At 43.3% G+C, this 20,127-nt stretch overlaps 5 protein-coding genes across 5 annotated transcripts; 1 reads left to right on the forward strand and 4 right to left on the reverse strand.

The window, feature by feature from the left end:
* Nucleotides 1-489: 489 nt before the first annotated feature.
* On the reverse strand, nt 490-2,258 carry EAF01_000431 (uncharacterized protein; the record flags this gene model as incomplete). Its single annotated transcript, XM_038908681.1, has 6 exons — nt 490-549; nt 607-1,623; nt 1,677-1,952; nt 2,011-2,048; nt 2,102-2,135; nt 2,190-2,258. The coding sequence occupies 6 exons, from the start codon at nt 2,256-2,258 to the stop codon at nt 490-492; spliced, it is 1,494 nt and encodes a 497-aa protein (XP_038775587.1).
* A 753-nt stretch (nt 2,259-3,011) lies between these two features.
* On the reverse strand, nt 3,012-4,453 carry EAF01_000432 (uncharacterized protein). Its single transcript, XM_038908682.1, has 3 exons — nt 4,278-4,453; nt 3,670-4,208; nt 3,012-3,609 (listed from the first exon to the last, which is right to left on the reverse strand). Exons 2-3 carry the CDS (start codon nt 4,194-4,196, stop codon nt 3,159-3,161), a joined length of 978 nt encoding a protein of 325 aa, XP_038775588.1. The 5' UTR covers nt 4,197-4,208; nt 4,278-4,453; the 3' UTR covers nt 3,012-3,158.
* Nucleotides 4,454-4,732: 279 nt separating this feature from the next.
* On the forward strand, nt 4,733-7,321 carry EAF01_000433 (uncharacterized protein; the record flags this gene model as incomplete). Its single annotated transcript, XM_038908683.1, has 7 exons — nt 4,733-4,800; nt 4,852-4,889; nt 4,947-5,836; nt 5,883-5,991; nt 6,043-6,955; nt 7,018-7,164; nt 7,222-7,321. The coding sequence occupies 7 exons, from the start codon at nt 4,733-4,735 to the stop codon at nt 7,319-7,321; spliced, it is 2,265 nt and encodes a 754-aa protein (XP_038775589.1).
* A 1,117-nt stretch (nt 7,322-8,438) lies between these two features.
* EAF01_000434 (uncharacterized protein) lies at nt 8,439-11,785 on the reverse strand (the record flags this gene model as incomplete). Its single annotated transcript, XM_038908684.1, has 5 exons — nt 8,439-9,632; nt 9,697-9,794; nt 9,853-9,943; nt 10,057-11,486; nt 11,545-11,785. 5 exons carry the CDS (start codon nt 11,783-11,785, stop codon nt 8,439-8,441), a joined length of 3,054 nt encoding a protein of 1,017 aa, XP_038775590.1.
* Nucleotides 11,786-13,536: 1,751 nt separating this feature from the next.
* EAF01_000435 (uncharacterized protein) lies at nt 13,537-19,228 on the reverse strand (the record flags this gene model as incomplete). The annotated part of the gene is made up of 3 exons (XM_038908685.1): nt 13,537-13,647; nt 13,699-18,653; nt 18,712-19,228. 3 exons carry the CDS (start codon nt 19,226-19,228, stop codon nt 13,537-13,539), a joined length of 5,583 nt encoding a protein of 1,860 aa, XP_038775591.1.
* Nucleotides 19,229-20,127: the final 899 nt, after the last annotated feature.

The raw sequence follows: 20,127 nt of genomic DNA on the forward strand, positions 1-20,127 counted from the left end.
TAGAAATCTAATGCCCAGAGATCAATGCCTAGGTTTAAACAATGAAGAACCCCCAAGTTTCTTGTTCTGTTCTTTGCAGCACACATGACTTTCACAACAGGTTCTCGTAGTCGTTATGTCATGTCGATCAGCGGTTATGCATTCTGACGCAAAGCAGATTCAAAGTAGTTTAATCTTCAAATTTGCCGTGTGAAACATATGTACTCATGACTACATTTAGCAAGTATTTCAAGTTTTGGCTTGGAATGAACGGGCTGATGGCCTGCGCACTACGTTTCGGCTTGGATCGGGCCAGGCCAGGGCATGAAATCGGTAGGAGCGTTTGGTCCGAGTCGTACAGAGATGGGATTTTACATGTTACTATGGCAATATCTAAGTTCCGCGTTATTGATCTTTTATTTAAAATGTGTGAATGCCTCAAAATTATGTGTACATGTCTTCTTTCTCTAATCAACATCTTTCTCCATATATCTTCTACAACTTCACACTTCACAACTTCGCCTTGGCTTTCTCTGCTGGATTCGCCAGAGGATCATAAGTCGTCATACCCTATGTAGTCGTTAGCTGCCAGTCATTTCTCATCTCATATCAAGAGCGGAAACTTACCAAAGTATCAATCGGAACCATTGTAGTATGTGAACTTAATCCTCTAGTATCGATCAATGTTGGATTCAACTGATCCACACTCGAACACCCAATCAACCTCATATTCATTTCCATCTCATCTTTCAACAACTGCATAGCACGATCCACACCCGCCAATCCATACGCACTCATAGCATACAAGAAAGGCCTACCGATTCCAACACCTTTAGCACCTAAACAAAGTGCTTTGATGATATCCGTGGATCTTCTGATTCCACCATCAATATAAATCTCGATACGATTTTCCCATCCACGTTCTCGAAGAACGGGCATAACTTCTGCAAGAACTTCGATACCTGATCGAGCAAAATCTAATTGACGACCTCCGTGATTGGAAAGTACAACACCTTGAACGCCACATTCGACAGCTCGAATAACATCCTCCACACGTTGAACACCTTTGAGAATGATAGGCATCTTGGTAATAGACTTGAACCAAGGGATATCTTTCCAACTCAAAGCTGGATCGATAAAACTCGAAATAGCTCTCGCTGCACCTTGAGAGTTGTCCGTGGATTGCCCACTGCTTGATTGGACAGATGATCCTACATCCGTAAATTTTGATCGCATATCCTTCTCTCTTCTTCCTAACTGAGGAGCATCGACTGTGATGAATAGACCCTTGCAACCACGATGTTCGGCATGTTGAACAATCTTCTTTGTAATCTCTCGATCCTTATTGACGTATAATTGTAACCATTGAACCTGCTGTCCCTCTGCGGCATCCATGATTTCATCAAACGAGCAAGATGCTAGAGTTGGAATCATTTGTATAACATTGTGTTTCTTTGCCGCTCGTGTGAAGACAACCTCGCCTTCAGGGTGTCCAAGCTTTCCCAATGCTGTAGCTGTCACGTAGAAAGGGATATCGACTTTCGTTCCAAGCATAGTTGTAGTAAAGTCGACCTTTTCCACATCCACAAGAACCTTTGGTCGAAACCAAATCTTATGAAAGGCGGAATGATTTTCTCGCATGGTCTACTAATGTTAGCAATGGCATCTATATTGAATACAGGAAGGGTCTGTCTTACAATTTCATCATCAGCACCGCTAGAATAGTATGCCCAAGCAGTCTTCTTCATAACCCTTCTTGCCACGGACTCGAAATCCATCAAATTGTAGCATTGTTCTAAAATTGGCATACGTGCAATTCTCTCTTGTCTTGCCTCTTCATCTGGATCGAATTCCTTCTCTTCCTTCTCGACTGTGCCCATATCAACTGGTCCTAGATGTTTCGCTTTGTCTAAGAACTTATCGAGAGTGTCAGGGGGATGAATGGGTTCGTATTCTTCTGTTGCATCTTTGCCCTATATTATAAAGTTAACTTCTCTGCACATCATTTATATATTTCCGAGGGATATTTACGGCATATTTGAGAATGATCTTGGGTCCGCCAGGATGTTCTATCGAGGTAATTAATACATAGCTTCCCTTAATACCACACATATCTTCATACCAGGTAAGAATTCCGTAACATCATAAGCTTTTCCCTACATCAAGAATTAGTCCTTGCCACTCCATCATACCATGAGGCAAATACATACATGAACAATAACCCAGCATGACTCCTTCGAATTGTGTTCTGCGACTTCCTGTCCAGTTAACTTGGCCATCTTCTCGTTTAGCTTGTGATAATCCAATGTCTTGATATCTTCAGAATCGTAATCACAATCGCAATTGGAAAAGAGATGTGTAAGTGAAAGAAATATAATAAATTCAAAAAATATTGTAAACAAAAGAGAGAAACCCGAGAGTATATACTGTCAAAGTCAATAGTTAAGACCTAAAGATAGTTTGTGGAGTAGCCTCGGGAATGGTGGTCGCTATTGAGGTAGAGGAAAAGAAAGGGAAGGAAATCCATGCTCGGTATATCCAGCCTCTCATTTCAGATTCGCCTTTTCGGATGAATGGCGAACGAATGAAACACAGAAGGTATACCGGTACCGACTTAGGAGATATTCACCGTCCAAGCAAGCATGTGTATTTGTAATTGCATCAATGCGAAACTGGAGATAGTGTTTGCTTGAGACTTATCTTTCAATGCAATGTCTTTACAGAAATTCAGGTTGTACCGGGAGATATTGAAGGAAGCTTGCATTTTGAGATGCAAATCATGCTTTGGCCTTGATAACGACTTATCTCCCTCCGTACCTTGATGATGAGAGTTCAGCAGCCCCACCGACTTCGGATGCGGGGAGAGCTACGGTAGGGATGAAAGTGATTTGGCCAATAAGATATCAGCTATTAGATACCTAGGTATCATTCGTCTCTTGGATTCGAGTTACTCAGACCTTTGGATATAATTGAGGACGACTTGAAATACTATTCCACTACCGTCTTGAAGTACCGGTGGGCTACGGAACATTTTTCAAAAGGGGGCGAGAATATCGTCAGTGTATCAAATTCAAGGCAAATGTCATATCTACAAGTCCTGAGCTGTGGAAAGTCATATACTATATCTTATCCCATGTTTTCTCGAGGATACACTTATCAATTGTCATACCTTTCGTCATTCATAGCTCTACAACTTCAGCTGGATTCCCCACATCAGTCGATGATTGATAGACAATCGCAGCATTGATCATCAAACCACCATTTCCACCAGCAGGTCCAACCATTAATCTTTGCCATAAAATACCCTTTACTCCATACCAAATCACTTTCACAGCATCGACCCATGCAAAGCTCGGCATAAAGTCCATGATCATGCCTCCTCTCTTTCTTTCCATGAGTCTCTCATAAGCTTCTTGTCCCTTATCCCAGAACACAGCTTCGCGACCATGTCCGGAGTGTATATGCCCAAACACATGAAGTCTAGGTTTGACCTTCCATATTTCGTCCAGCAACGATTTGCAACCTAGGTTGATGTCGAGGTGATGTCGAGGTGGACTGTGTGTAACCAGAATGTCTGTATCTTTCGGTATACGATTTTCCCACGGCGCAAGATGTCTTTGATATTGAAAACTGGCAATTGAGAATACGATTAGCATTCAAATTCTTTTTGAAGGATTGCGGGCTTCTCACGCAAAATCAGAACCACCACATTGAGGGATATCTGGTGAACCATAAACCTTGAGCTTTCTTCCGCTCTTAAACTTCAATGTTATAGCTTTGTTCTCCAAGTAATGTAAGCTTCTGAAATTCAATTTCCTCTTCTTATCTTCTTCTTTCCTCGATTTGGAATCAAAATAGCTATCATGGTTTCCACAAATAAACACTTTCTCTCTATGTGGCTGTTGATCCAACCAATCTATCTGGGCTTGTATTTCTTCCACCGTGCCCGCATTTGTCAAATCTCCTGCATGTATCAAAAGATCTCCAGGTGGAATTGGTAATGTATTGCAATGTGTATCTGAGATACAGACAACTCGAACAGGAGGCTTGTTTCGGGGAGGTTTGAAAGATGTGCCACGGAAATAGAGGAGGATGGTATGGAGGTAGAAGATCAATGTGCGGAGAGGAGATTCGAGGAGAGAATCGAGAGGAGTTGGAGGATCGTATATATTATTTCGACGAGACCATGGGTATATGGTCTTGTGTTTGGATGCCATGATTGAGGTATGCTGACGCCAGTGGGCGGATATCAAGTAGCTTTAGCAATTTGCAGTTGAGGGTTGATCAAATATACCTACGATTAGGACAATCCTCAATTAAGAGTTGCCTTTCAATATCCAGGATAAAGTAGACACATTTCCATAAACCACAACCGATATTGATATTCACAGGAGAAGACAGTTAGTTACCTGTCTATTGTATCCGTACCTAGTCAATCGATACTCAACCAGATTAAAACGTGGGGTGTACAGAGTATGTGTGTACTTCGTACTCTGTACTCTATAACTTCACCGAAGCCAAGCTTTAATTTAGGTGACGTGACAAGGATAAATTCAGGCTCCCCAAATTTAGCTTAGCGACGATTTCGTCATGGATGTTTAATGGCTTGATTGAAGCTTGTGTGAATATTATCATTCGACAAAGAGCTGGTTATTTACCAACTTTTCACCTCTTGTCGTTTTTATATCGTCTGCCATATATCTGCGGAAACTTGAGTCGATCAAAGTTCTACTGGCAGATTCGCATCGACAATATGGCTTCGCTCAAGAGCATTTACGAGCCAAATCCAGCTCTTGGAAATGCTTTAAATACAAATTTTGAGTACGTAAACTGGAGGGGCTCATGAACATTAGCTGATCAGAATCTATACAGAGTCGACTTCGTAATCGATTATCGATTTGCTACTATAAGTATGACAACCCAAAGCTTTCCATGCAATTTCGCAGTTAACTAATTTACCCCGCCAGACAAAGTCGAAGCCGAAGCACAATTCGTAAAGCTCATCGAAGCTCTCAACGATGTTGGACTGATGACTGAAGTGCGAAATGGAGATAACTGTTCACTTCTTATATTTGTCAAAGCTGCTTCGGACAGACATCTACGATCCGAAGTATATCGCTCCAGAGTACAAGATTGGTTATATGGAGTTCGAACAGCTGCACCAGAAAAGAATATGCAAGAGGCTTTGAGTGCGGAACCAATTACTGAGGCTGAACGATTAAGATTGGTTTACTTGTTAATCACCAAACCGAGAAATGAAGGTGGTGCTGGAATTACGCCCAAGAGAGGGGAGTGGAAGGGAGTCGAATCGATATTTCCTCTTCATGACCATGCATTCAACAAGGCGTGGATTAAGGAAATTACGTCCAAGTATCTTCTCACAACCAAGGATCTAGAGGATATCAAGGACAGATTTGGTGAAAAGATTGGATTTTATTTCGCCTTTCTACAATCCTACTTCATGTTCTTGATATTTCCTGCGGCATTCGGATTTTGCGCTTGGGTTCTCTTCGGTCAATACTCCCCAATATATGCCATAGTCAATGGCTTGTGGGGAATTGTCTACACGGAATATTGGAAGAAACAAGAAACCGACCTTGCAGTACAATGGGGTGTTCGAGGAGTATCCAAAATTCAACACAAAAGACCCGACTTCAAGCATGAAAGGGAAATCAAGGATCCGGTTACTGGAGAGCAGATCAAGTTTTACTCCCCAGTGAAAAGATTGAGTCGTCAATTGCTACAAGTACCTTTCGCACTCTGTGCTGTTGTTATACTGGGAAGTTTGATTGCAACTTGCTTTGCAATCGAGATCTTCATTTCCGAAGTTTATAATGGCCCATTCAAGGCATATTTGGTACGTACGTTGATCCTGAAATGAAAACTTTGCTAATTGTAGACAGACTTTCTTACCAACTGTCATTTTGACTGTTTTCATGCCAACACTATCTGTTCTTTTGACAGGATTTGCCTCAAAATTGACAGATCTCGAGAATTACGAAACTACTGACGGTAAGTGACCACCCCGTGTGTCTTAATTTGAGTCTTTCTAACCTTCAATAGCACATGATGCGGCAATGGTTCAAAAAATCTTCGTCCTCAACTTCATAACATCTTACATGCCAATCTTCCTCACAGCATTCGTCTATGTTCCATTTGCTCAACACATCGTCCCTCATCTCGACATTTTTCAAATGGCCGTGAGACCATTTGCCGAGAATGACGAACAAATGACAGCACCAAAAGTCGGATTCCAAATTAATCCTGACAGATTAAAGAAGCAGGTCATCTACTTTACAGTTACAGCACAAATCGTCAATTTCGCTCTCGAAGTCATTGTTCCATACGTCAAACGTAGTGTCTTTAGAAAATACAAAGAAGTCCAAGCCGACCGTGCCGCCAAGCGTGGAGGCTCCTCAATACTCGAAAGTGATCATCCAGAAGAGAGCGCATTCTTGACCCGTGTAAGAAATGAAGCCGAATTGGGTATCTATGACGTAACATCAGATTTCCGAGAAATGGTCATTCAATTTGGTTATTTGTCTCTGTTTTCTGTCGTTTGGCCCCTTACTGGTATCTCTTTCTTGATCAATAATTGGATTGAACTTAGAGGTGATGCTCTCAAAATCGCACTGGAAACTCAACGTCCTGTTCCATGGCGTGCAGATTCTATAGGCCCATGGCTTGATGCATTGGGTTTCTTATCATGGTTGGGAAGTCTTAGTACGGCAGCTCTGGTATACCTATTTTCCGGGGATGGATTTGGACCGGATGGAACACCTAGTAAAATGACGGGTTGGGGAGTATTACTTACTATGTTTTTCTCGGAACACATCTACTTGACTTTGAGAAGAGGTATTCGATTGGCATTGAGTAAAATTGATAGTCCGGGATTGCAAAGAGAGAGAAGAGAAAGATTTGCAGTTAGGAAGTATGTTGTTCCTGCCGTGTTTGCTTCGTTTGTGCCCCTTTTCTCGTTCGTTTAAAGGGTGTTTGTAGTTTTTTTTTCGAGGCTTAAACTAATTGTGGGTGTGATAGACAATATTTACAAGAAACGATATCGCAAGAAGCTGCGGAAAATGCTGCTTCGGGAGGAATTACAAATGGAGAGAAGATTAGTAGAAATACGCTAGAGGAAGAAGCAAGAGAATCGAGTTTGAGGGGCCATGGAACTGCAGAGGAAAGGTATGTTTAGAAGTGAGGAAATTGTAGGAGAAGGTATCAGACTAACGAAATCAATAGATTCTGGCAGAGACAAAGAGGACAAGGAGAAACTATCGCGATGGGAAGGAGTTTTATTAATAAGACGGCTCCAAATGTGGAATCGAAGAAGGAACTTTGATTTGGCTTCTATTTTTCTTGATTTTGATGACTGTGGTTTGGTGGAGATGGATAGATTTGATGGATGAGGTAAGGGTGACTAGGAAATGAACATGAACATGAACACACGAACACGAAAATGGAAATGGAAATAGAAATGGAAATGGAAATGGAAATCGGGAGGGAGGGAAAAAGCAAAGTCGAAGCGAGGGAGGTATTCATGCGGGCTTTTTGTGCGTTTTGATTGATCGGTTTTAATTGTTCTTTTTTTTCGGGTTTGGTTCTCTTGATAATTGGTATCTATCTAGGTGTGTATGTATGCATAGCGTAGAATAGTAATATGAATGGAAATATTGAAATGAATGAATAGGATAGGATGGGATGTGCTCTTTTTTGAATCAATAAGTCATACTCGAGTACACTCACCAAGTCCACGCCCAACGAGCAACAAGCAAAAGCAAACAACAAACAAAAACAAACAAACAAAAAAGATACACCTTAAACAGTAAACTATACTCCTAAATATAATATAAATATGGGTATCCCAAATCCCAATTTTCAAATCCCAAATCCCAAATCCCCTCTCCCAGCTCCAAAGTCAGCTCGGAATCAAAGTCAGCTCCAAAGCCAAATCAATCCAATCCAAATCAAAAACAATTCCTATCCAAATCAAACCAGATCCTCACGCACTTCTCCATTCACCATTTCAGGCCTGTGAATCCCCATTCTGTGGTGAATCTCATCTCATCTCATCTCATCGGGTTCGAATGCCAGCCGAATCCCATCGAATTGAAATCATCCATTCATTTATTCAGAATCCACCATCTACCATCCACCATCCATCATCCATCATCATCCAGAATTTCGACTTCCTAATTTCGTCCCACGTCACCTGGTGTGCTCAGTAACTTCCTCTTCTTTCTTTCTCTTCGCTTGCGTTTGCGTTCGCCTTTATCTTTACCGCTATCTATCTCTGTTATTGGTGTTGATATTGATATTTATTCATATTCATGTTTGCGAGTACATGTGTGTATGTGTGTGTGTGTGTACATGTCATGTCGTAATTATCATAGGTAGGTAGTCATAGTTGGTCTCCCCTCCTTTACTCCCCCTTATCCCTCCCACCCAGCCACCACCCCCTAACTCCTCAACCAACTACTCCCCAGAATCCCCCCACTCATACTCCCATTGCTCCCTCTATTCCCATTCCCCGGTGCGCCCTTCGAAGCCGACCCTACACTTCCACTACTCCCTCTATTTCCACTCCCGCTCCCACTCCCACCCCCATCACCCCCGGAAGTCCCCGGTCTCACCCCCCCATCCACCTCCAATCCCGACTGCACGCCCACCAACGGACTACTCGGCGTACTCGCCGAACTCCCATTACTCCTCACGCTCGCCGCCCTGCGATGTCCATACCCCATCAAGCCACTCAGCGAACTCCCACTTCTTTCCCTCAACGCCTCTCCCTCTTTCTGTACCGGACTCTGTGGACCCCTCCCACTCCGATTCCTACTCAAACTAGAAGGAAAACTAACCATCCTCCCTTTTCCTCCCGAGAAACCAAATGCTGCTCCTAACCCCCCTCTTTCCTTTTTCTCAATATCCGTGCCTAATATCTTCGACGCTTTAGCATTACCAGATGACGAATCCGTACTTATTAAATCCTCCACGAAACTACTTGGAAAAAGTCCCCATTTTCCTTTACTAGTACAACCACTCCAACACCATTGATCTTGCCAAGCATATCCTACACTATATATTCTCTCTCCTTTCGAGAACTTAAGCCATCCCTCTTCTTTATCTTTCGGTTTCCAATCCCATTTCGCGACTGCTTGAAGGGAACTCTGTGGAATCATTTTTACTTCATCTCGCGGTGGTGAGAGGAAAGAAACAGTGTTTGCGGGAAAAGATCCTCGTTCGCCATCATGATATCCTATACACCATGTACCTCCAAAGCGTTCCGGAAACGATATCCCCACAATTTTTGCACCGTCTGCAAAATGCATACTTTGTTGACCGTCAGGATCCCGAAAAGTTTTAGCGACAGGCTTTGGATGATGGGTTGTGGTTGCATGAGCAGTAGGACGAGATGCTACTTTCGATGAGATCTCAGACATGCAATAGGGAGAAAATTTAGGTTCGTGAATTGTGAATTGGATATCGAAATCAAGGACTGAAGGAGGTTGAATTCCGTAGACTGTTGTAATACCTGCTACTTGAGGAAGTGGACGAGGATGACGGGCTAAGTGACGAAATAGGGATGTTACGCTAAAGAAAACGGTTGCGTCGTGTTCTTCAACTGTGCGATGATCTTCAATGCAGAATATACACTTGATTGAGACGTTAGCTATTTGTTTGGGTTCAGGACGCAGATAGAATGAAATGACTACATACACCATAGATAGGATCATCTATTGAAGATGTTTTAAGATGACATTTGGAAATGAATCGCTGACGCCATCGAATACCGGTATTAGAATATATACCAGAACCTATACACGAACTAAGATTAGCATCCTTCTCCACGCTTAAGAAGCAATTTACACATACGATCAAGTAATCTATCTTTTTCCACATCATTCCATCCAACCTCATAAGCACATTTAATACATCTCGCACTCAGAGTAGCACTATAATGGCCCTGATCCTTCTGTTAGTACAGACAAACCTAAGTATTAGCAAGGGGACGCGAAAAATATCTGACCAATGAAAAAATGAACAAAGTAAAAGTAAAGAAGAAGAAATTCTACATACCGAAGGTCTCTTCACAACTTTAAATCCAGTTTCCCCTCTAATCATCGCTTTAGCCCCCGGACAAAATCCATCGAATTTATAAAACGAACTATCATGTCGCATAGGACAATCTATACTTCTCGTTGAAGGAGTGGCTCTATGCATTGCTAATTGACTTTGACTTCGATTTTCTGGAATGGGATTCGAAGGTTGTATTGGTACTGGCTCGGGATCTTGTGTTGGCACAACTTCTAAACCACTTTCGATAATGGGAACAACTTCTAATCCATCTTCAACTCCATTACCAAAACCAGGCAGTTGTAATGTGGTAGCTAAGGATGTAGTAGAGGTTGGGGTTGTGGTTGCAGGTGCTAGTCTACCCCATGATGCCGGATCACGTATTTCAGACATTGGTGGACTAACTGGACTTTTCAACCATAATGAAGTTCCTGACTCCGAAGGTTGATATTCGCTAATACCAGGACTCAATGGCGTCGCCGAGATTGGCGTCGGAGGTTTCAGTGAGGCAGTGGGGAAATATTCATTGTCCGGTTTCGTCGTACTCGAAGATGCAGGTGTAGCATCTTGATCCCGTAATGATCCATTCCTCGAACTTCCTCCCTGAGAAGTCTGAACTTGACTCCTTTTCCGTCCTATCAAATCATCATATCCACTTCCCCTAGAATTATGCCTCTCTATCGGACTACTAGCTGAAGAATATGAAGACCAAGGAGATGTAAGCATCGATCCATCACTAAAAGTTTCGCTTGCCCTATTCTCTTCTATCGAGGAGACTGATTTTCGTATTTCGTTATGAAATGACATACGAGACTGTTTTCTTCGTTCTAAAAATTCCTCATTCGCATTTAGTCGTTGATATACCAGCTCTTTGGCTATTAATATTTGCTTTGAAGGTGGCGTTTCATATCCATATTTGGGAGGGGGTGTGGCCTGTATCGATTCTTGATAACTTGGTTCTGGAGATTGACCACGAGGAGGAGTCCTTGGTCCTTCATCGAAATATGGCCCACTCAAACTCCATGGATCTTCCTTTTTGAGAGACCTCCTTGGAGGATCAGATAGTGAAACTTTATGATCGATAATTTGTCTATCAATTCGGGAGGGCAGTGATGAATATGGTGGAGCGGTAGGATTTATAGGACCTGTTACCGGTGGTCTTCGCGGAGATTGTTCCATAATCGGTACGTGTGCAGGACTCAATGGGGGGGATCTATCCTCCATCCGAAAGTGATGACGATCCGTCTGATCTATCCGATCCCGAAGATTGTTGAAAATAAAAGTACATTCCGTCCGACATCTTTTCGATTGTTGTTTGACATTTGTGAAAGCTGACGCTTGAAAAGATTCGAGATTTTCATCGAAATCCTGACATTCATCAATTTGATCCCTCAGATCAATCTTAACCTCTCTCAATCGATTTTGAATAGATTCTACCACATCATTAGTCAATAACTCCCATCTATTTCCAAATTCCTCAACAACACTTACCATCCTCCATCAACGCCTTAGCAAAATCTTCACCGTATGATCCTACAGCATCTCTATAAGCATCCGCAATAGCCTGACTAGTCTTTTCCAAATTCTTCTGCAGATTTTGTGCCAACTCCGATATATAAATAAAATTACTGGGCCCTTCGCTCGCAGATCTCGCAACCCTCTTCGTTAACTTTATCCCCGCATCTAGTGCCTTTATAATACCCTTTATGGGAGCCGCAAAATCGTCCGACATCTGGGCGGGAGCTTACGAGCGTAGCTCGCGAGTAATGAGTATAGCTTTGAATAGTTCGTATATAAATATATATTCCAGACGCAGCACTTCACCAAGGACGGGATGACCTAATTCACAAACCGTCTCTTGGCCCGACCGTCTCGCGCAGAGGCCCCTCCACTTCCACTTGTGCTAATCTTTATCGACAAATCTTGCGCCAGTAGTATTCGGGGTCGTGTTTACGTTCGCTTTCAATCGATCAATCGAAGGAGATGTGTGTAATATTGGCACCCGTTTCCGTAATATCTAATCCAATCCCTCCTCCCAAACAGCGAAATCTTAATCCGCGGCACTGTATGAAATATCAAGAATGTAGTGATCAAATATATATACTATCCAAAACAATAAATTGAACGATTGCGCAAGTACTTATGTATGCTGGCACGGTAGTACTTCGAATGAATGATGGTGAGGTCTGTGTCTGCAGGAGAAATGAAGAGCGCGAAAGGATGACTGCAGGTAGTTCTGTTGTGTTGCGCTGAGGCTCTTTGCATTGCAATACAATATGTATGTGTAAGTGACCTTTTACTCGGTAGGTATTACTCGTCCACGGGTCGTTCAGTCTGCTTGGAAGTATAGATGGATGCAGTATGACCATACCGGGAAAAGTAACCGTCCAATATCGAATCCACCCAATTTACTGGCAGGAGTATGTATGATGGATAGTGCGATTCTAGAAGTATGTATGGCTATACAAATGTAAAAGGTACGATGCCCGAAAGTCCGTTTCCGTTGCCTTGCTACCCTCGTCTTGCCCTGCTAGCTGCTGACACACACGATACGTAGATCGCCTTGAGAAGTCAACTTTACCAGAAACCTACGAGAAACTTTGCTTTTTCCATCGAGCTTTCTTTCTATCCCAGATTTCCATAGGATAGGATGCGAGCTCACATCCTATAGAAATAAAGCTCAGGAACTAGAGGTCCTCACGTACCACTTCCTGTCAGCCCTGATCCACGCTGTGCTGCAAAGTGAGCACAGCCCCTAGACCGATTAAGCCCTGTACTCTTCTTCTATCTGCCATACACGTAACTGCACAGAAGAGCAAATTCTGCGGACTCTTCCATCCCATTCACAAACCTACATAATAATGCCTTTGAAAAGTTTCTCCAACGAAAGACATGTATGTAATTAAATCAAGTTTCGGAATTATTGGAAGAAATTGTCACAAAAAGAAAATATGCCCCCCAAAAAAGTACTTTGACACAATACAAATTAAAGTAAAAGGTACCAAGCTCTAGCGGCTAGCCTTTCCACAATTTGACGGAACAGGGGGCCCACTATCGGTTCAGCCCGGTCGTTCGTCCCATATACCAAGGTATCCCTCCATCCAAATGATCCAATGTATCCAGATTTATGTTTGAGTTTTCTATGTACTGTAGATAAGCATATATATGAAGTTTAGGCGATTCACGATTCTCAAAGAAATCATTTAAATCTATTGTAGTGATTCTCTTCTCGTTTCTTCCTCTCTATCTATTTACATCAAATCCATTGACTGTAATCAATTCTGGTCGCTCTCATCTTCATCTCATCTTCATCTCATCTCATCGCATTGAAAAAAACGCATTCCATTCCTTTTACTCCCTTCATCACATCGTCTGAATCAGAACTGGATGTGCGCCTGCAAATCCCTTACTAGTCAAATATGTAAAATAAAATTAAACTCAACTCCAATGTACAAGAAGAGCTACTAAAAAAAAAACTGAAGCTTAAAAGGTTGCAACGGCAATTGCGATGGCTTGAGTGTCAGAGTGCGAGATTGAAATGCTAATTTCTTTCACACCAGCTTTCTTTGCTGCGGTTGCGGCATCACCGTGAAGCTAGATGTTCGTTAGCGAAAGTTAATCGGGAATGAAGGGGTTCAAACTTACAGAGACAATTGGTGCACCCTTTTCATTGTTGGTGATTTCAATTTCCTTCAAGGGTGCTCCGGCTCCCTTGCTTGCAACACCGAGAGATTTGAAGACTGCCTCCTTTGCACTCCACTTTCCAGCGAAAGACGCTTGAGGGCTTGGCGCTTGCTTGCAGTAAGCAACCTCCTTCTCGGTGAAGTTTCTCTCCAAGAATGTATCATTCTCAATGTTGATGGCAGAAATATCCTCTACATCAACACCAACTTTGTTATTAGCTGTTGCAGCGCCCTTTGCAAGTGACTCAACCATTTGCTTTGTGCTTTCTGTCTTTTCCTTGTTAATAACCTTCTTGGCGAAGTTTGGAGCATATGTAAGAGCGGAAGTCTTCTTATCGACAGATACACGAGCTTCTGGGTTGAGGAAGACAGCTCCTTGTTGATCGTCAGTGTAAGGCGAGTGGTCCTTGGCGACGAACAAGGTATTTGTGATCATTCCGTTGTGGAAGTAACGGTAGGCCTTCTTTTGTCTGGCTTCAACCTTAGTGCAGTATGCCGAGTATGTTTGCTCGTCAAGAGTGGCGAACAGATACTTTGGATGAATACCAATAGCTTGGGCACCCTTTTGACCGAAACCGAAGGAAGTAACAGAGAAAGCCTTGATACCATCGGTTTGAATGCTGCGACTGGGGTAAACAATGTAGTCGAACTTCTCCATAACTTGATCGACATTGTCGGCATTTCTGTTACCAGGAACTAAACCACTGTTGAGAACTTGCAAACAACCGTTGAACATCCAAGCTCCAGCAGCACCCTTTGGATGACCTGTCAAGTACTTTTGGAAGATACCCATGACAGCGTTACCCTTCTTACGACCAAGATGCTCCATTTGTTGACAAATGACTGAAGACTCGTTCTTGTCATTCGCAACAGTTGAGGTACCGTGGAAAGATGCAACATCGAGGTCATCGATGGTAAGACCCCAAGTAGCAAGGGCACCACGAAGAGGTGCGATAGTAGGATCTTTCTTCCAGAAGTTGTTACCGAGACTGTTCAAAACCTCACGCTCTTGACGTAACGCCTCGCGCTCGATATGTTGTGCTCGATCTTGAGCATATTCGGTTTCGTTGAACTCTCCTCCTTGAGCCTTCATGGCAGCAATCTCTTCATGTAGATACTCGAGTTCCGATTCTTGCCATGCCTTGATATTCTTCTTGCGAAGCTCAACTTGTCTGCGGCGGTACTTGATATCCAAGAGAGGCGATGGGAATTTGCCAGGGTTTTCACGAGCGGTTGTAAGAACACCTTGACCTGGAGCAGGAACGGAGCGTCCGATCTTGTCAGTAGCAGTGGTGGTCAATCCAAGGATACCATAGATTGGCACACCCATGTCGAGAGCAAGTCTGGCAGTCATGATGACTTGGATACCACAACCTTGTGACTCCATAAAACCATTTCTGGTGGTGGTGGTAGGACGAGACATCTCTTTAGGAGTACGACCGTGGGCGATTTCATCAACAGCATTACTGGTAGCTTTCATGTTGGCAAACTCGTATGAACCTTCCTCTTGGAAGTCATCGAATCCACCAACAAAACAGACACGAGCCTTTCCTTCAACAATAGTCTCATAACCAATGTCGACGGATTCGACTGATGTGGCGCAAGCACCAACAGGAGTCTTGATTGGACCAGTGGACGACATCAATAACATGTTGACCCAAGCACTCATGGTGTTAATAAAAGATTCTTGGAGAATATCCTTTTGGAGTGGCTTGTCCAAGAAGCGGTCTTTGTACATTCCTCTAAGGGCCGTAGTACCACCAATACCAGATCCAATGCAGTTACCCACTTCGGAGATATGCACATATTGATAGAATTCATATGGATCAGTAATACCAGATGCTAAGAGAGACTCGACAGTGCAGACAAGAACGAACAAGGTAACGGGATCGACTTGTGAGATGATATCATCTGGAATACCATATTTCTTAGCATCCCATCCAGTTGGGATTTGACCTGCGACAAGTCGATCAAAGCGGAGGGCCTTTGGAATGAGCAGTGTAGCACCCTTACGCATGCGGACGAGATACTCTCCAGATTCTGGGATCTCAAAGATCTCAGCCTTGTCGCCATGTTCACGTTTGAATTCTTCTGCAGTTTCCTTGGAGGTCTCGAATGGCTCCAAGTCCTCTTCAATAACAACCTCCTGAAGCAATTGCTTCTTCTCTGGGTTATAGCCATTGAAAAGTTCAGGCTCAATCAAACGGATACCAGAGTGTTCGAGAATGTATTTCTCGTATTTCCCCTTGATATCTTTATCGTCAACTGGATCTCCAGTCTTGGCATCAACCCATCCTGCATATGATTTTCCTTTGAGGTTACCATTGTGGTTCTTGATAAGACCCATGATCCAGGCCATCTCAACACAACCTTCCAAAGAGAACTGACCATACGCCTCCATTTCCCATCTAGTACGAGAGTTACCCCATGGTCCAACTTCAGCGAAACCAGTAACGACAACAACCTTTTCGAGATCAACCATACCCTTAAGGTTTTCGTTGAGTGGAGCAATTTCCTTCTTCCACTCTGGTAATTGTGGGAAGTCGTACTTGATGTTTGCACGTGGTTCAATTGTGACCTTTTTGTAGAGTGCTTCACTGTCCTCACCATTGACAATCTTGTTCTCAATAGCGGTCTCCTTTGTAACAGCTTGTCGGACTTCGCTAGTTTCCATAATATCCTTGCGGAGTTTTGTCATCAAGTCCTTGAGGTTAGGAATGAATTGTAAACCACCGTTCAAATCAGCGAAAACTGGCTCGGATTGGCAGAGATCGACAATGTTAGGGGCCATAAGACCCAACAAGTTGAAAGCCATCTCTTGTTGAGAGAATGTGCGTACACCGTAAGCCTCAACACCTTCTGCAACAATGTTGTTACCAGACATGAGACCAGTACCACGAGTCCATCCAATGACAGCTCCACAAATGGTAAGAAAATTACCCCAGCTCTCCGAGTGCCATCTATTAAAAAGAGTTTCCAACGCCAACTTGGATTCGGAGTAAAGACCATCATTACCGAAAGTTCCATGATTGGGAGAAAGCGGCAAGACAACTTGAGCAGGTCTAGTCTCGAATCCTCGCTCGAACTTCTGAGTTTTGATGCAACCCAAAAGACGAAGAAGATTGGTCAACATGATACGATGAGCAAGCTCAGATTTCGAGTCGATGCTATCAATTTCACGGCCATTCTCGGGAATGGCAGCGAATGGAATAACATAGTCAAGATCCCATCCGAGACCGGTTTTTGGATCATAGATATAGTTGACTAAGGCCTCAACATCTTGTTTGCTACCTTGGTTAAAGGGAACAACAATCAATTGAGATCCTCGGGAGCCGTAGCGAGCATACATTGATTGATAGTACTCGGTGACCTGTCTGGAGAATCGACTGGTGGTTACGACAACCTTGGCGCCACCACTAATCAATCCTTGCAACACATCGGCACCAATTGAGCCAGCTCCGGCACCAGTCATCAAAGCATTCTTGCCTTGGAAGGTGACACCAGACTTAGCAGCTTGCTCTAAGCCATCGAGATAGAGACCGGTAAGCTTCTTGCTGTACTCCCAACCATGCTCATCCTTTCTCTTCAAATGAAGGAATGGAATAGTCTCGACCTTTCCAGCCTTCACATTGCCATTTGCCTTTCCACCATTCATTTTGACTCCATTCTTCTTGCCATTGCTGTTCTCCTTTGGAATGATTTGTCCTTCACTCATAGCTAATGAGCGGATGACATCACTATAGAGACTCTTGATTTGGAGTTGAGATGCTTTGGAAAGCTTGTGCTGCTGCTGGATGAGCTTGTAAATACGGCCGAGATCATTCTGGACCTTGGTTCGGTTTCCGTATTCTGAGATCTTTCCTCCGTCCGCCATTTCTCGCACATAGTGCTCAAGCTTTCGGACACTAGATCTGGGGATTTCGGCGTAATCAAGATTGCCACGAGCATCGATTGTTGTATGTGGTCCAGTTGGCAATGCAACATCCTTGTAAACTGGTGCCTCGTTCAGTACATCTCTGCAGTTGTCGATGAGCGATTGTCCAAGTTCTTTTGCAAGCTTGTAAGTCTCGCCACGCTCAGTTGGGCAGTTATCAATGTGGTATTGCATAAATTCAAGAAGGGTGGGGTTGGATCTGTTCATGATACGAATGCACTGACTGACGATTTCTCGATCAACTGCTTGGAGTCGACCGAAAATGATATCGTAGTACATTGTCAAGGCATCTTGTCGCGCCCAATTCCAGGAAGAATCGTATACTCTAGCCTTTAGTTGAGTGAAAACAGGCTCAATACCCGCAGCATAAAATTCTCCGTGTTCAACGTTCCACAGGTCGAGTTGTGCCTGGAGAGCCTTTTCTGATTGTTGCGCACCAATAAACGCCTTGTCACCAGCTCGGAGATCCATCTTAAGGTATCTGGCGAAGAGTTCGAGCTGCTGCTTGAAAAGTGCTCTCTGATCCTTGGTCAAAGCATCAAGGGCAGCTGGATCCATCATCATTCCACCAGCTGAACCACCTGCATCAGCACTAGCAGATACCGTTGACAGATTGATTCCTGCATTTGCTGCATATTTTTGTGAAACATCGTCGAGGAATGCCTTAGCATCGTTTTCAGATCCTAAACGTGCTGCTGGCTCCATTGTCAGGGCCAAAAGCAAGACACCATCTTGTCTGCCGGATGCCAAACCCCAGCGTGTTTCCAGATATTTTCTTGCTGTAGTTATATTGAATCCACCCGGCATCTTAGAGGATATTAATCTCGCAACTAGAGATGATGATTGTTTTCCTAACTGGCCATTGAAAGTTTGTTGCATTGAAGCTCCTAATTCGTCCAGAGGGGTATCTTCTGGCTTCTCAGGCGTTGACCCAAATTCTTTGCCCAAATCTCCCAATATCTCGTTTTGAAGTGTAGATTTTCCTGTAAAGATCCCATGATTAGCTTCTGCAACCCAAGCAATGAGAGAGACAATCCCTACCTCCGACAAGATCCTTGATGGCCTTTGTCAATGGAATTTCCAAAAGTGGTTTCTTGAGTTTTTGGGCAATCAGAGATCGCACAATATCGATGGCTCCGACTGGGGCATCTGGAACTTGTGCGGCTGGGCCTGCACTTGGTGGAGGAGCTGCTGCAACTGGGGCAGGTGCTGAACCAGAAGATGCTGCTGGTGCTGGTGTCGAATCACTTAGAGCGGCCGCAGGTTCATCCTCCACTGGGTCGACATCATAGTAAATCTCCTTGGCGTCTTTGTTGTAGCATAGAATTTGACGTTGGATAGATTTTGCTGCATCGTAGGCTTCGTATTTGGAGGCGAGTGTTCGCTTGGCCATAGTACCAAGGGTATCTGCAGGACCGATTTCGACGATTCTTTCGGTGGTCTTCTCATCCAAAATCACATCTTGTGTTTCAATCCATCTTACGGGAGATGCAAACTGATATGCCAATAGCTCGACAAGGAGCGTATGGGCGAGCTCTTGCTCGACTTCGGGACGCATATTTGAGGATTGTATGGTCGAGGGAAAATTAAATTGTATTCGAAGGGGGTATCATAAAAAGAATTTCTGTGAAGGAATTCTAGAAGTTTGGCCAAACTGTCAAATTCAAGGGTTGAACCTAAAACAGACCTTCCTCTTTTTTTGTGTGTGTGAAAGAGAGAGTAGTGGACTTAAGACTACTCTGGGAATCCCCCTCTCAAGTATGTCTATATCTAGTAATACAAAGTATATAGAGACTTTTTCTTTTTCTAAACCAGCAAACAAAAAGACTGATTCTATTAGGGAAATTGAAATCAAACGGAAGTCTGAATAACAAAGATTGGAATAACGGACAGAATCGAAGAAGGGAGGGGATCTTCTAAAGGTTCTCTCTGGTGGAGCGGAGAAAAGACCAATTGTTAGAGTATGGTAGGAAGTAGACAGAAGCTTTTGGGTTTTCTCGCCTTTCTACGGTATGAGCATTATTTGGCTAGGATTACAAGGGGAGACATCTCAATGGTTGATGAATTTTTGGCCCTCCTCCCAACAGACGGATGAGGATTGAGACTAGACACGTAAGAGGCTTAGCGTGACGATGTAACCCTTGTCTATAATTCTTCTCTCCTCGATAGCACGAGTGAGCATCAAACATCTATCTCAACGACCTTTTTGGGATCCAATCCAATATCATGGGTTTCAAGAATTGGGTACGCCTTGTATCTAACGAACTACGGAGTGATGAATGTAGTTTACCATACTTTGCCAATATCGCCAATCGTTACACACTTCTTATCCTACACATGCAATCCGGTATTGAACCCAAAGATCACCTACAGATATTCTACACAGGATGTAAAGTATTCACAGTGTTTATAGTGTTTACCGTGTTTACCGTGTTTACCGTGTTTACTGTATTTACA

Source organism: Botrytis porri, assembly GCF_014898465.1.
Source record: "Botrytis porri strain MUCL 3234 chromosome Unknown BPOR_001, whole genome shotgun sequence".
In the NCBI taxonomy this organism is placed as follows: Eukaryota; Fungi; Ascomycota; class Leotiomycetes; order Helotiales; family Sclerotiniaceae; genus Botrytis; species Botrytis porri.

Bases quoted from the DNA above. Each gene is read 5' to 3' on its own strand.
- EAF01_000432 (XM_038908682.1), bottom strand. From the start codon at position 4,196: ATGGCATCCAAACACAAGACCATATACCCATGGTCTCGTCGAAATAAT. The intron at 3,610-3,669 runs GTGAGAAGCCCG...CTCAATTGCCAG, and splicing joins TGTGGTGGTTCTGATTTTGC to TTTTCAATATCAAAGACATC.